Source organism: Ovis aries, chromosome 19 (genome assembly GCF_016772045.2).
Source record: "Ovis aries strain OAR_USU_Benz2616 breed Rambouillet chromosome 19, ARS-UI_Ramb_v3.0, whole genome shotgun sequence".
NCBI classification, from domain to species: Eukaryota; Metazoa; Chordata; class Mammalia; order Artiodactyla; family Bovidae; genus Ovis; species Ovis aries.
The window spans coordinates 7,690,152-7,705,957 of NC_056072.1; the positions used below are offsets into that span (position 1 = coordinate 7,690,152).

Consider the following 15,806-nt stretch of genomic DNA (forward strand, 5'->3'; position numbering starts at 1 on the left):
CTGGTCACCCTTCAGCCCTGCTGCCTTTCAGGAGTCCCGCCACAGAGAAACTCAAGAGCCTTTCACACAGACTCCCACCTATGAGCCAGCCAAATGTCAGGACTCTCCCTTCCCAGATCCAGTGGAGCCTTTCTGAACTGCCCGCTCTGGGGCCTCGCCTCTAACACAGGACGGGCTCCGGCGATGAGCACTGTCAGCGCAGTGGCCTTCCTGAGTCTGTCCCTGACCCCCGCCCCAGACCAGACCCATGGTCCTGAACCTGCACGGGGCTCCATCCTCAGGAACCCTCACGCCATTACTTACAGCCCCAGGATTTGCCCTCTAGTGCCAGGACCCCAAAACCCAGCCAGCTGGCCACCTCGCCACTCTTGCTATGTCATCAGCCTGTGGCACTTTGCCTGGGATTTTCACAGTCCTCAAGGCTCATCCCTAGCTCCACAGGCATCCATCTGAGGCTCCTGAGGGTGGACGCCTTTCCTACCACTTCTGCCCCCTCTTCCTATGCCACCTCGGGGACAGCTCCAGGGTACCGCACAGTGTTAGTAACAAGACTTTAGTGATTTATGATGGCGACATGTCTCCTCTTTGAAGAACTCAAGGTTAAACTGATCTCTACACCAAGACTGAGATACACGGCCAGCTCGTACATCCCTCTCATTCACCACATAACCAGACAACCTGTCAGATGAACAATATGAGACAGTAACAGGTAACACGGCCCTAGTGACTATTAGCTGATGGGGGACACTGCTTGGAGGACCCAAAATGCGAAATACTAAAGATTCTCTAAAGTTCACACAAACCAGAGTCTACTTAGGCTGGTCAGCAATTAAAAGCAATCTTCCTTTTCTATATAAAGATCACCTACTCAGCAAATTTTAATTCCACCACTGACAAATTTTAATATACTGAATATTAGAATTACTGTTGATTTTATTTTACATATAATACTACTATATATTTGTTTTTTCAAAAATAGCTTAGGAGATACAAACTGGGCATTCACAAGTCAAATGAAATGCCCAAGGGTTGCCTTACAGTATTCCACCAAGAAACTAAGGGGAAATTATAGTATCTGTAGAAGCCAGGATACACGCACACAGACAATTCATTATCTTCTCTTACTTTTATGGGGGTTTGAAATTTTCACTGTTAAAATATTTTTAAACAAAGCTAGACTATACTTTTTATAGTATGCTGCTGCTGCTGCTGCTGCTAAGTCGCTTCAGTCGTGTACGACTCTGTGCGACCCCATAGATGGCAGCCCATCAGGCTCCCCCGTCCCTGGGATTCTCCAGGCAAGAACATTGGAGTTGGCTGCCGTTTCCTCCTCCAATGCATGAAAGTGAAAAGTGAAAGTGAAGTCGCTTAGTTGTGTCCGACTCATAGCGACTCCATGGATTGCAGCCTACCAGGCTCCTCTGTCCATGAGATTTTCCAGGCAAGAGTACTGGAGTGGGGTGCCACTGCTTTCTCTGTTTTATAGTACAGTTTTTCTTAAAACTATACTTTTCAATCATCTCCTTTAAAAGTAGGTTTTGTTCCAGAGAAATGCATTGATAAGTTTTGATTATTGTTACTACCAGTGATAAACGTATCAATTAAATAATGCTTTACACATCAGATGGTCTCTATATGTTTATGTCTATACATGCTGAATTTAGTAGATTAACTCCAATTTAACAGTGTATGTTTGTGTATACAAAAGACATTACAAGACAGTGTACAAATAAGCATTTAAGGAAAATAAGATCCTGCACCAAGAATTCAGTCTCACCCACGGCCTTCTGAACGAAGCGGCTAGCGAGCCTGTAATAATGTGAAACTCCAAACCTGAATGAAAGCAGATGTGCGCTTTGCAGGATCCCACAGAAATTCAACTGCATTTAACTGGCTTGGATTTGTCCGTGTGTCAATTATTCCTACGGACATTGGAATATCTGCATTTTAAAAAGAAGTGACATAGGAACAAACCAATTAAAAGGTTACAACTAAGAAGATTATGTGCCAATGAAACTACACCGCCCCCTTTCCTTCAGTGCTCTCCATGGTCGGTCGCTTCAGCCTCAGCCCACCTGCTGTGTGCCATACTCTCTCCCACCACGGTTTGTTTCTATTTCATTTTATTAAGAAAATGAGGGATTGATGCCAGTCAACAATGGTCTAAATGATTTCAAACTCGTACAATTTCTGGCTCAGTTTCATTAAGCACACACACACACACCCCAACTTCATTTTTAACTATAAAACTACTCAAGCCCCAGAGAATCTGCTGACACCAAACCTTCCCCCACTCAATCCCGCACGGTGCGGCGCTAGTGCGGCAACAGGGGCTCTTCCGCGCCACTTGTACCTAAGTCGAGGAGTCTGTCTCCGGGGCGATTCCACTTCCAACCTTCAAGTTGCTGATGCTCTGTATATTGGAGTCGTCGGTCATGGAATACAACTCTTATGATGCTCTACGGAATAAGTGGGGGAAATGGACACTTTCAAACTGTCCCAGCTAAAGAGCACAAGTGTATTCACGTCTTACACATTAACCTATAACAGAAAAGCATACAAAAGCAAACTCTAATTTACACATTTTGCAAGTGAGCTGTCTTGTTCTTGGATACCTAGGTTATAGGTACAATTAATGATATTTGGTGCAAAGAATTCTAACTCAAATAAGAATAAAATTGTTTCTTAGGTAAAATTTTTATTTAAAAATTTGACATTGTAATTCAAAATTAAGGTCTCTGTCCATAAGAAATTAGGAAGAGTTATATTTCTATAAAGAAAACATTAGGGACGACCCTGGCTCTCCCGTGGTTTGGGCTCTGTGCTTCCAATGCAGGGCGCCTGGGTTTTATCCCTGGACAGGGAATTAAGACCCCCCCCCCACCCGCAAAGTGTCAAGGGCATGGGGTGAGTGTGGGGAATTGCCACCCCCCTCAGAGAACCTACATACAAAATTAATTTAAACTGCAAGTGAGGTTATCTGAGGCAAGCAAGGGAAACAAAACAGGAAAGAACACAGGCAGACTTCATCCACACACTCAAGTTCATTCCGATGGAAGGCTTTAACTCTGCCCCACAACCTGCGGGCCATTCTCTGCTCTCCACCCATCCCTCCCTCACCTGCCACAGGTCTGGGCTGCCAACTACTGTTTTGTTTCAGGGACAGGATAACAGGTCATCAAAATGGGTTCAGATACCATATTTGCACTAATTAGTGTTTCTGACACATTTGTAAGTAATTGCTTCTCAGACTATGATGGAGTAAGATAAGCTTATTTTCAGTAGACTGCCTGCTGGATGCAACAGGAAATAACTTGTTAGCCATACACAAAAATATTACCATTAGTGCCCCTGCCTTCCCTGACACCACATGCTGTCCAAACCAAAGCTGATACGTACTTTGAAAAGAAACATTTAAAAGCGCAGCACAGAAAATGTCATGATTTTGATTCTCTCGTATTTAGTAAGAACCAGCTCAAATCCATGAATTCAGATAAAAATAGTATGAGAATATGCTAGGGTATAGCACTGTACTAAACCCCTTTCTAGGTCAGACTAAGGAGCAAAGTAAGGAACAAGAAGGGAGGGCCACACTTGGGAAATGACAGGATATAAAAAAACACCTCTTAACTGAGACTGGAAAGGGGAAAAGTTGTTCTCTGCAAAGTGAAATCGTGTCCGCCTCTATGCGACCCCATGAACTTCAGCCTGCCAGGCCCCTCTGTCTATGGGATTTTCCAGGCAAGAATGCTGGAGTGGGTTGCCATTTCCTTCTCCACAGGATCTTTCTAACCCAGGGATGGAACCCGGGTCTCCCGCACTGCAGGCAGACTCTTTACCATCTGAGCCACCACGAAGTTCCGACTAAAAGGAGACGATGCCCTAGAGAATGAGCCGCAAAGGAGCGCTAACAGGAAGATAGAAACAGAGCAAGCGGAGACAGAGTGCTGAGCATCTCAAGCACATCACGAAGTTCCCAAGCGCCTTGGCTCAGCAACACTTGATCCCTACGACCTCCCTTCAAGAGTGAGTCAAAGATCATGGGGGCAGGAAATTCAGCTCCAGATGGCTGCAGAGTTTTCTAGGGGCTCTTCTGGCTGAAAAAGGGTGTTTTAAGAAATTCATCCTGAGGACGTTTCTGGTGGTCCAGTGTTTAAGACTCTGCGCTTCCGGCGTGGGAGGCGCAGGTGTGATTCCTCATTGTGGAGCTAAGACGCCACGTGACGCGGCCAGAAGACCAAGAAAAGGAAACTCATCCTGAAGTCTCTGGCAGTAACTAACTGTAACTCTGAATCTCAGACAAGCTCTCAGGACGTGACTGGAGTATTCACATCCACCAAAAATCAGACGTGGTTTCTCAAGTGGTTGATCAAACTAATTTAAGACCGTTTAAAAAGTAACCCCGTGACTGTCACAATGACAACAGAGTCCACCCACATCGTCCCTTAAGTAACATATTACTAGGCTGACTATTAACCAGGTGTGGTACGATCTGGCAAAGGTTTGCCAGGATGCCCAATACTTGTTTGGCAATGATGAGCTGGAACCAGGTCATGCTGAGAGAATCGACACTGATGATAAGCCTCCTGGACTCTGGAAAATGAGAGCTGTGAGTCTCCCTGACCAAACTCTATTTGTCACTAAGTCCAGCAGAGGATAACCAATCCAGTGGGGCTTGCTTACTGGGAACAATGCTGACACCTTTGTAAAAAGGTGAATCTGATCAGTGTTTACCGCAGGTGAGAAAGCAAAATGAGGGAATTTTTTTACAAAGCTGGCTTGAAGCCTAACGTTATAAAAAACTAAGATCATAGTATCTGGTCCCAGTATTTCAAGGCAGATGGGGAAAAAGTGGAAACAGTGACAGATTTTATTTTCTTGGGCTCCAAAATCACTGCCAGGGGTGACTGCAGCCATGAAATTAAAAGGCGCTTGCTCCTTGGAAGGAAAACTATGACAAACCCAACAGTGTATTAGAAGGCAGAGGTATCACTTTACTGACATAGGTCCATAAAGTTAAAGCTATAATTCTTCCAGTAGTCATATATGGATGTGAGAACTGGACCATGAAGAAGGCTGAGTGTGAATTGTGGTGCTGGAGAAGACTCTTGAGAGTCCCTTGGAAAGCAGGGAGATCAAACCAGTCAATCCTAAAGGAAATCAACCCTGAATATCCACTGGAAGGACTGATGCTGAAGCTGAAACTCCAATACTCTGGCCGCCTGATGTGAGCAGCTGACTCCTTAGAAAAAACCCTGATGCTGGGAAAGATTGGGGGCAGGAGGAGAAGGGGACAACAGAGGATGAGATGGTTGGATGGCATCACTGACACAATGGACATGAGTTTGAGCAAACTCCAGGAGATAGTGAAGAGAGAGTGAAGAACAGGGAAGCCAGGCATGCTGCAGCCCATGGGGTCACAAAGAGTTGGACAACAACAAATGGTAAAAAAAAATACAGTCATCTGACTCACCCTCTAGGGAAATGACCAAACTCACTGAAGCAGCACAGACATGACGGACTCCACATGTAAATGGCACATGTGAGAACAGGTAGGTCACCCCTCGCCTTCCATTCCAAGCACGCCGGGAGTCCTAGGAGTCAGGAGAGGCCTGGGCGCTTACTCCAGGTTGGCCCGACAGTGCTCCAGCAGGGAGCACCCCTCCTAGGATTGGGAGCCTTGTGCCCCTAAACGTTCAGAGGCTTTCAGGCCCGCGGCGCTGGGCAGCTGCTTTCGGGGCACGCTAGGCTTGTCAGCATCAGTGGCGCGGTGCCCTCCCCACGCTTGGCTTCTGAAAAGGGACGGGCCTCTCCAACCGAGTGCCTCTCTGCACTGAGGGCCCAGTGGGCCTCCCCGGAGGAAGACGAAGGACCGGAGAATTCCTGCTTCTCTCTCACTAACACAGCCCCACTGAAGTTTTCCCTCTTCCCACTGAAGCTTCTTCCATAACCCTTGCCCTGAAATGCTCTAGAGTTCTGATGTTACACAGGTGGGGAGGGACAAGTACAGACTAGCAGGATCCACCATGCACGGAACTGCAGGAGCCAGGGGTGGGTCTGAAAACCCTAAAAGGACTGGGTTTGGCGGAAAAGGCAATGGCACCCCACTCCAGTACTCTTGCCTGGAAAATCCCATGGACGGAGGAGCCTGGTGGGCTGCAGTCCATGGGGTCGCTAAGAGTCGGACATGACTGAGCAACTTCACTTTCACTTTTCACCTTCATGCACTGGAGAAGGAAATGGCAACCCACTCCAGTGTTCTTGCCTGGAGAATCCCAGGGACGGGGGAGCCTGGTGGGCTGCCATCTATGGGGTCCCACAGAGTCGGACACGACTGAAATGACTTAGCAGCAGCAGCAGCATGCCTGGAATGACTCTTCAGATATCTCAGTAGGGTGAAGAAGTAAAATTTTACTTGAGAAATTTTAAGAGGTAAAATACAAGGGTCTTTAGAGATATCACAGTAACGCTCACACCTCCTCCCACAGTATCTTTTCCCCAAAGGTGTCTTTTAAAGAGAAACAAAACTTTTGTTATGTAGTAGTGGGTTTTTCACCCTTGCTCAGCTACAGCTCACTGTTCTATGGCACCGTGTTTCCAGAGGGCCTTGATATTCGCTTCACTCAGTAACTGCTATAATTCCTATTTTACAGAGAAGTAAACAAAATATAACTCAAAAAGTTAAGTTTTAATAAATCCATTACTTTCTTTAAGTGACATTAAATAATTTAATAACTCCTGCAACAAAAAACGAAACTCTCGCAGCAAAACTGCTGTTTTTTTGAGTCGTTTCAGTATCTTTTCAGAATGTAAATGGAGGTCCTTACCTTTACCAGTTTTCCAGTGATCTCAGGCACATCTCCCATTTTCCGATTATCCAGCATTCGAATTTCGTAAGACTGACCTACATGTAAAAACTGTGTATCAAAAACAAGCCATATAAAGAATCTAACCCTGTGTATTCAGCTCTCTCTCAAACACACAATGACCCAGTGTTAACGTCTTAGAGAAGCAAGCGTGGGTTGGTCTCTCTCTTTCCTGCACGTCACACGCTCTCCCTCTTCCAGTCGCAGAAGACTGACGAGCTCTTGGTCACCTCACTCTCCTCTCACTCTGCAGCTTCGTCACACACACACAGTATCTGAACCAACGTTCTTAACAGCGTGACTGAGATGGATCTTACAGGCCATAAAATTCACCCTTTTGAAGTGTGCAGTTGCTTTTTAGTCTGTGCAGACTTGAGCAGCCGTCACTGCTGTTCGCTTTAGAGCACCTTCGTCATCAGAAAGAAACATGCCTGTGAGCAGCTCCCCTCTCAGCCTCCCACCCTGGCCCCCTGCCGTCACTCACCAATCTGCCTTCTGCCTCTTGGGATTCACGTGCTTTGGACCCCCGATTTAAATGGACTCACACACGTGGCCTTCTGTGACTGACTTTCACTTGCGTGTCAGTCTTCCCTACTTACGGCCAAATTATTCAGCTGAACACACACACCGCATCTCGTTTATCCACTCAACAGCTGACAGGCATCTGGGTGGTTTCCACTTTTTGGCTGTTATAAATAATCATACTGGTGACATTTGTGGACAGGTTTTTGTGTGAGCTAGAGTCAAATTTTAACCCTGGAGCCTTCTTCCTTGTGTCAGGTAAATCCAACTCACATTTTGTCACTGCCCAATTTTGGTCCATAAAAAAACACAAGCAGATTCTCACATACCAATCTATTTAATTAGGAAAATAAGCTGCTGCCAAAAGTCAAGTAATATGCTCCAGATTTACTAAAAAAGATTTCTGGATCAACTATCATTAAATAATAAAAGTGAAAGCATAATTTGATATGCAGGAAATTAGGAGTAATTAAAGAGGGCTTCTAGTCCATATGAAGTTAAGGCTCTCTATGATGAAACTACCAATATCTAACCCACACTACACTGGGCTTACAAAAAACCATACAAAGGGTGTAAGATCATACGGTCAAAATATAAGTTACCAAAATACAACCAAACCACTCTAGGGCTGGTAAAGGAAAATAACTGCCATATATACCACTAAAGAACAGTCCTTACATTAATTCAACACACTGAGAGAGATTAAACGAAAAAAACACCTGTATTGCAAGAGAGAGATTTTTTTCCCTTTACAGTTAAATCTGCAGCACATTTAACAATGGATCTGAACTGATCTTTTAAAAAGGCAGATGAATATCCAGGAGTGGCGGGGAGCTGCCTCCACTGCTACATGTGCCCCAGGGATGCGGCTGGGCCACTGCCGAGGACCCCACGACCAGACCGCAGTTTCGGCATCTACACACCCTCTATCAAGGGACGGATAACCAGCACACACTGAGTAGAGAGATGACAGGCATCTGGATTAAAAACAGCCCCTGTACTAAATAAACCCACACAAACAACACAGGGACATCCCCACATATAAACAGTCCTCCAAAACCACAGTAGATAATTGTTTTTCCTAAACTCACAGAGTAAGAAAATATAAGTAATATGGAGAAGCAGAGGAACCAGTCCTAGTTAAAAGACGAAGAGAATTTCCCTGAAAGAATAAACGATGAAGCAGACCTCTTTGCTCTAATAGACACTGAGTTCAAAAAGGAGGTAATGAAAATATTGAAGGAATTATGAAAGGCTATCGACAGAAGTGCAGATTATTGTAAAAAGGAACTAGAAAGTATATAAAGAGGGGCCAGGAAAAATTAGAAAATTCATTGCCTGAGACAAAAGCTGAGCTAAAGGCAGTGAATAGCAGAATGGATGATGCAGAAGAAAGAATAAGTGGTCTGGAAGGTAGAATAATGTGAATTATCCAATCAGAACAGCAACTAGAAAGCCAAGTTAAAAAAAAAAAAAAAGAAAGCAATATAAGAGACCGACCTATGAGATAATCTAAAGCATAACAGGGATTCCAGAAAGGAGAGAAAGAGAAAAAGGGACTGAAAATGTAACTGAAGAAATTATGGCTGAAAACTTCCCAAACCTAAAGAAGGAAACAGATATCCAGATACAGGAAGCATGGAGGGCCCCAAACAAGATGAACCCAAAGAGACCTACACCATGACATATTATAGTAAAAATGGCAAAAATTAAAAGGGAACTCCAAAGGCAGCAAGAGAAAAACAGAGCTCATCACAAGGGAACTCCCATAAGACTACAAGCTGATTTCTATACAGAAATGGTGCAGGCCACAAGGGGTACATTCAAAGTCCTGAAAGGGAAAAATCTGCAACTCAGGACACGCTCTACCCAAGAAGATCATCATTCAGAATAGGAGAGATGAAGAATTCCTCAGACAAGTAAAAACCGAAAGAATACAGCAATACTTAGCCTATTTTAAAGAAAATATTGAAAATTCTTTCCTACATGGTAGTAAAGAAGAATCTACAGGAAAGAGAAAAACCCACAATTGGAAAATAAATCACTTAAATAAGCTAGCACACACATTTTTAAAAAATCAAAAAAATTCCTGTGAAAGAGACGATAACCATAATAAACAGCGAAACGATAAACATGAAGATACAAAGTGAAAGTGTTAGTCACTCAGTCGTGTCTGAGTCTTTATGACCCCATGGGCTGTAGCCCACCAGGCTCCTCTGTCCATGGAATTCTCCAGGCAAGAACACTGGAGTGGGTTGCCATCTCCCTCTCCAGGGGATGTCCCTGACCCAGGGATTGAACCCGGGTCTCCTGCATTGCAGGCAGATTCTTTACCAACTGAGCCACTGGGGAAGTGGTGAAGATATAAAAAAAAGACATCAAAATCATAAAATAGGGGTGGGGAGGGAGTAAGAGAATGTTCTTTTCCCCCTATAATATCTTTTGAGCCCATATGACTAACAGTCTAGGGGAAGGAGATAAAGGAAGGGGTAGATATTCTTGAAAAACAGAGTAAGCACAAATCAAAAACAAAACAGGTTCATAACAAAACAAAAAGAAGAGAACATAAGTGTAATACAAGAGAAAATCATGAAACCACAAAAGGAAAAACAGAAAAAGGAAAAATAAAAAATATAAAATCAATGGGAAAATAGGTTAAAGTAGCAATAAATACTGGAGTATTCTCCAGGAGATATTCCCAACCCAGGGATCGGGGTCTCTCGCATTGCAGGCAGACGCTTTACCATCTGAGCCACCAGGGAAGCTCATAGTTATCAATAATTACCTTAAATGTCAGCGGATTAAAAGATGCAGAGCTGCAGACTGGATTTAAAAAAAGAAAACAGAGGCTCAACTACGCTGGCTGTAAGAGACCCACTTTAGGGCAAAGGACACACATAGACTGACGATGAGAGGATGGAAAAAGATACTTCATGCAAACAGAAAAGACAAGAAAGGGGGGCTGCAATACCCTTAACAGAGAAAACAGACTTTAAAGATAAAGGACACTAGATAGTGATACAAGAACCACAACAGAAGATTTTACACTTGTCAACATATACGCACCTGATAAAGGAGACCCAGATACAGAAAGACTAACAGACATAAAGGAGTTCTTAGAAAGAAGTTCATAGCAATACAGGCCTTCCTCAAGGGGGAAAAAAAAACACCAACTCAACCTAACTTACAACTTAGAAGAATTAGAAAAAGGAGGACAAATGAACCCTAAGTCATCAGAAGGAAGTAAGTAACACTTACCATAGAGGAGACAGAGACTAACACACAAGCTCCCCACGGGAACGCCCCTGGGGGCCCCGGGGCAAGGCTTCACACTCCCAGTGCAGCAGGTTCCCTCGGTCAGGAACCAGATCCCAGATGCCGCAACTAAAGATCCAGCAAACTATAACTGACGATCCAGTGGCCTCCAACCTAAGATCCTAAGGCCGCAACAAAGACTGCCCGCACGCCACAGAACTGCGGAAGACTTGGCACGGCATCCCCCCGCCGAACCTTCTACAAACCACAGTCCAGGACCAGATGCCTTCACAGGCAAATTCTACTTGACATACAAAGAAGAATCTATACGAACCCTTCTCAAACTCTTTCCAAAGACTGAAGAGGAGGGAACACTCTCACAGACATTCTATGAAGCCACCCTCAACCTGAGACCAAAACCAGACAAAGATACCAAGAAAAAAGAACACTGCAGGCCAGTATCTGGGATGAACACAGATGTAAAAATTCTCAACAAAGTATTAGCAAATCAAATCTAACAACACATAAAACAGACCATATGCCACAGCCAAGTGGGATTCATCCCAAGCTCACAAGGATAGTTCTATATACGCAAATCAATCAATGTAATTAATGTACCATATTAAAAAAATAAAAGTCAAAACCCACATGGCCATCTCAATAGATGCAAAAAAGCCATCTGACAAAATTCAGCACCCACTAAATGTATACCGAAGTGGGTATACACAGAACATATCTCAACATAATAAAAGCCATTTATTATAAACCCACAGCGAATATAATAAATCAACAGTGAAAAGCAGAAAACATTCCTGCTAAAAACTGAAACAAGACAAGGATGCCTGCTCTCACCACTTCTATTCAACTCAGAATTGGAATTCCCTGACACAGCAATCAGAAAAGAAAAAGAAATAGAAGGTAACCAAACTGGATGGGAAGAGGTAACATTGTCACTATACGCAGTTGACATGATACTGAAAATCCTAAGGATTCCACACAAAAACTACTATATCTGATAAGTGATATCCTGCCTTCAAAGTAGCAGAATACAAGATTAACTTTCAGAAATTGGTTGCACTTCTTTACACTAACAATGAAATATCAAAAAAAAAAAAAAAAAAGAGAGAGAGAGAGAATGTTAAAAAAAAAAAAAAAAAAACCCTTTAAAATCACAACAAAATACCTAGGAATAAATTTGACTTTCAAGGAGATGAAAGACTTATGTGCTGAGAACTATAAAACATTAATACAGGAAATTAAAGAGGATTGAAAGAAATGGAAGTTACCCATGTTCTTGATTGGAAGAATTAATACTGTTAAAATTGCCATACTACCCAAAGCAGTCTACAGGTTTAATGCAATTCTTATCAAATCACCCATGACATTTTCTACAGAACCAGAAACAAATAATCCAAAAATGTATACGAAACTATGAAGACCCAGAATTACCAAAGCAATCCTGAAGGACAAAAAAGACAAAACAAAACAGGAGGCACAACTCTTCCAGACATCAGACAATAAACAGCACAGTACAGTACCGTGCCTGCCACAATAAACAGCGAGCCCAGAAACACACTCCTGCAGTCAGTCACCAACACAGGAGGCGGACTATAACAAGCGGAAAAGCCTCTTCAGCGAGTGGTGCTGGGAAAGTGGACAGTTACACGAGAATCAATGAAGTCAGAACTCATACCGTACCACCATGCACAAAAATAAACTCAAAATGGCTTAAAGACGTAAGCTTAAGACATGACACCTGAAGACTCCTAGATGAGAACACTGACAAGACATTCTCTGACATAGATCATACCAAATATACTCTTAGTCTCCCAAGGCAGATGAGAACACAGACAAGACATTCTCTGACATCAATTCAGTTCAGTCGCTCAGTCGTGTCCGACTCTTTGCGACCCCATGAATCACAGCACGGCAGGCCTCCCTGTCCATCACCAACTCCCGGAGTTCACTCAGACTCATGTCCATTGAGTTGGTGATGCCATTCAGCCATCTCATCCTCTGTCGTCCCCTTCTCCTCCTGCGCCCAATCCCTCCCAGCATCATGGTCTTTTCCAATGAGTCAACTCTTTGCATCAGGTGGCCAAAGTACTGGAGTTTCAGCTTCAGCATCAATCCTTCCAATGAACATCCAGGACTGGTCTCCTTTAGGATGAACTGGTTGGATCTCCTTGCAATCCAAGGAACTCTCAAGAGTCTTCTCCAACACCACAGTTCAAAAGCATCAATTCTTCGGCATTCAGCTTTCTTCACCGTTCAACTCTCATATCCATACACGACCAATGGAAAAACCATAGCCTTGACTAGACGGACCTTTGTTGGCAAAGTAATGTCTCTGCTTTTTAACATGCTGTCTGCTGCTGCTAAGTCACTTCAGTCGTGTCCGACTCTGTGCAACCCCAGAGACGGCAGCCCACCAGGCTCCCCCGTCCCTGGGATTTTCCAGGCAAGAACACCAGAGTCGGTTGCCATTTCCTTCTCCCATGCATGAAAGTGAAAAGTGAAAGTGAAGTCACTCAGTCGTGTCCGACTCTTGGCAACCCCATGGACTGCAGCCTACCAGGCTCCTCCGTCCATGGGATTTTCCAGGCAAGAGTACTGGAGTGGGGTGCCATTGTCTAGGGTGGTCATAACTTTCCTTCCAAGGAGTAAGCGTCTTCTCTGACATAGATCATACCAAATATATTCTTAGTCTCCAAGGCAATAGAAAAAAATACACAAATGAGATCTAACCAAAGCTTTTGCAAAGCAAAAGAAAGAAAGAAAAGAAAGTTTAGTTGCTCAGTCATGTCCGACTGACTCTTTGTGACCTTATGGGGGCTCCTCCGTCTGTGGGATTCTCCAGGCAAGAGTACTGGAGTGGGTTGCCATTTCCTTCTCCAGAGGCTCTTCTCAGCCCAGGGATCAAACCCGGGTCTCCAACATTGTAGACAGACGCTTTACTGTCTGAGCCACCAGGGAAGTCGTTTGCACAGCAAAGGAAACCATTAAAAAAAAAAAAAAAAAAGACCACCTACAGAATGGGAGAAAATACCTGCAAACATAAATGGGCTTAATTTCCAAAATATACAAAGAGTTCATAAAACTGAACAAAAAAAAAAAAAAAAAAAACCCAGTTGAAAAAATCGGCAGGAAACCTAAAGAGATTTCTCCAAAGAAGAAATACAGGTGGGCAATAGGAGATGAAAGGATGCTGAATGTCACTAATTATTAGAGAAATGCAGATGTGAAGTACAACGAGGCACTGCCTCACACAGGTCAGAATGGCCATCATCAAAAAGTCTACAAGTAACACATGCTAGAGAAGAAAAGGGAACCCTTCCTACTGGTGGGAATCTAAGTTGGTGCAGCTACTATGGAAAACAGTATAGAGTTTCCTCAGAAAACCAGAGTTACCATATGATCCAGCAATCTCACGCCTGCACATATATCCAGACAAAACTATAATTCAAAAAGATAACTCCATCCCTATGTTCATAGGAGCACTATTCATAATAATGAAGACATGAAAATAACCTAAATGTCCTCTGACAGATGAACGGATAAAGAAAACGTGGTATATATACAACGGAATACTAGTAAGTGGCTTAAAAAAAAAAAGCCACATAATGCCACTGGCAGCAACATGGATACAAACAGAGGCTACCGTACTAAGTGAAGCAGCAGAAGCAGAAGAACAGGTCCCATATGCCGTCACTTCTGTGTGAAATCTAAACACAGCAGAAGCTAGCCATGAAACAGAAGCAGAGTTGCGGCCGCAGAGAACGGGCTGGTGGTGCCAAGGGGGAGGAGGCTGGGAGAGGGACGTCTGGAAGTTCGGGATCAGAGATGGGAACTAGTGTTTGCTGCGCTGTTGTTTAGACACAATGTCGTGTCTTTGCGACCTCGTGGACCGTAGCCCGCCAGGCTCCTCTGTCCAAGGAATCTCCCAGGCAAGAAAACTAGAGTGGGTTGCCATTTCCTTCTCCAGGGGATGTTCTGGACCTACGGACAGAACCTGTATCTCCTGCTTGGCAGGCAGATTCTTGACCACTGAGCTACATGGGAAGCCCAAACTAGTATACATAGAATGGATAAGCAACAAGGTCTTACTGTATATTTCAGGGAACTATATTCAATCTGTCTTGTCATAAATCATAATGGAAAAGAATGAAAAAGAATGTATATCTGTATCATTCTGCTATACACCAGAAATTAACACAACACTAAGTCAACTATACTTCAATTTAAAATTTTTTTAATTTTTAAAAAATGAATGAATCTTTGATACATCATTACGTATCTGAAATTATACTCAACCTCAGGAAGTTAGAACACAAAAATTAACAAAATGTTTGTGCTGATTATCAGATCAACAACAAAAAAATTCAATTAATTAAAAAAAAAAGACAAGTGGGTAAAAATGGGGGAGAAATAAGCACATAAGATATGGAGAACAAGTTAAATGCTGCATCTTTTGACTCAGTTCTGGTTAGTAAGAGGAGGAATATTTGCACCTCACATCACACATAGAGGACTAGCTCTTACACAAGAAGAAAAGAACTCCTAAAAAATTGTTAACAAATGCCCAACGTTCCTAGCAGAAAGTGAGTAAATCATATGAACATCTGGTTCACACTAGAGAAGGAAAAGCCAACAGTTCTTAAACATATTAAAAGATATCATTCCCCTGGGAATTCCCTGGCAGTCCAGTGGTTACAACTTGGCAAGTTCATTGCTGGGGCCCTGGGTTAGATTCCTGGTCAGAGAACTAAGATTCACAAGAAGCATGGCATGCGCAAAAAAAAAAATAAAAAAAAAACATTTGACCTCCACCAGGCACATCTAAGTTAAAGTCACAATAAAATGGCTTTTCACCTAGCGGGTGAGCATGAATTCCTCAGTTTGAGATCTCTCAGCTAAAGGGAAACAGCCACTCTTATCTACAGACAGTGGGGGCGGAAATGATTTCAGAAGCAGTGGTCACTCGCTGGAGGTTCTGAAGGTAGAGCCTGCACGTTTTCTGGTGTGAGACAGGGAGCAGCCAAGAGCTCCTTCGGGTTTTTGGCAAGGGAATTCCCTGACACACGGAAGAGCGCAAGGAGCAGATCTGCGGGAGAAAACCAAGACATGGGGCCGTGCACATGTGAGTCTGTGAGACCTGCTGGG

The 15,806-nt window shown here is 43.5% G+C and overlaps 1 protein-coding gene across 7 annotated transcripts in view; it reads right to left on the minus strand.

The window, feature by feature from the left end:
* The window catches only part of UBP1 (upstream binding protein 1), a 64,949-nt gene that overhangs the window by 18,230 nt on the left and 30,913 nt on the right, over positions 1 to 15,806 (minus strand). For all 7 annotated transcript variants that reach the window (XM_060402767.1, XM_060402766.1, XM_027957954.3 and 4 more), the window contains 3 exons: positions 6,828 to 6,904; positions 2,354 to 2,459; positions 1,834 to 1,940 (listed from right to left, as the gene is read on the minus strand). In XM_060402767.1, coding sequence (XP_060258750.1) covers positions 1,834 to 1,940; positions 2,354 to 2,459; positions 6,828 to 6,904 — 290 coding nt within the window. The remainder of the gene's footprint in view (positions 1 to 1,833; positions 1,941 to 2,353; positions 2,460 to 6,827; positions 6,905 to 15,806) is intronic.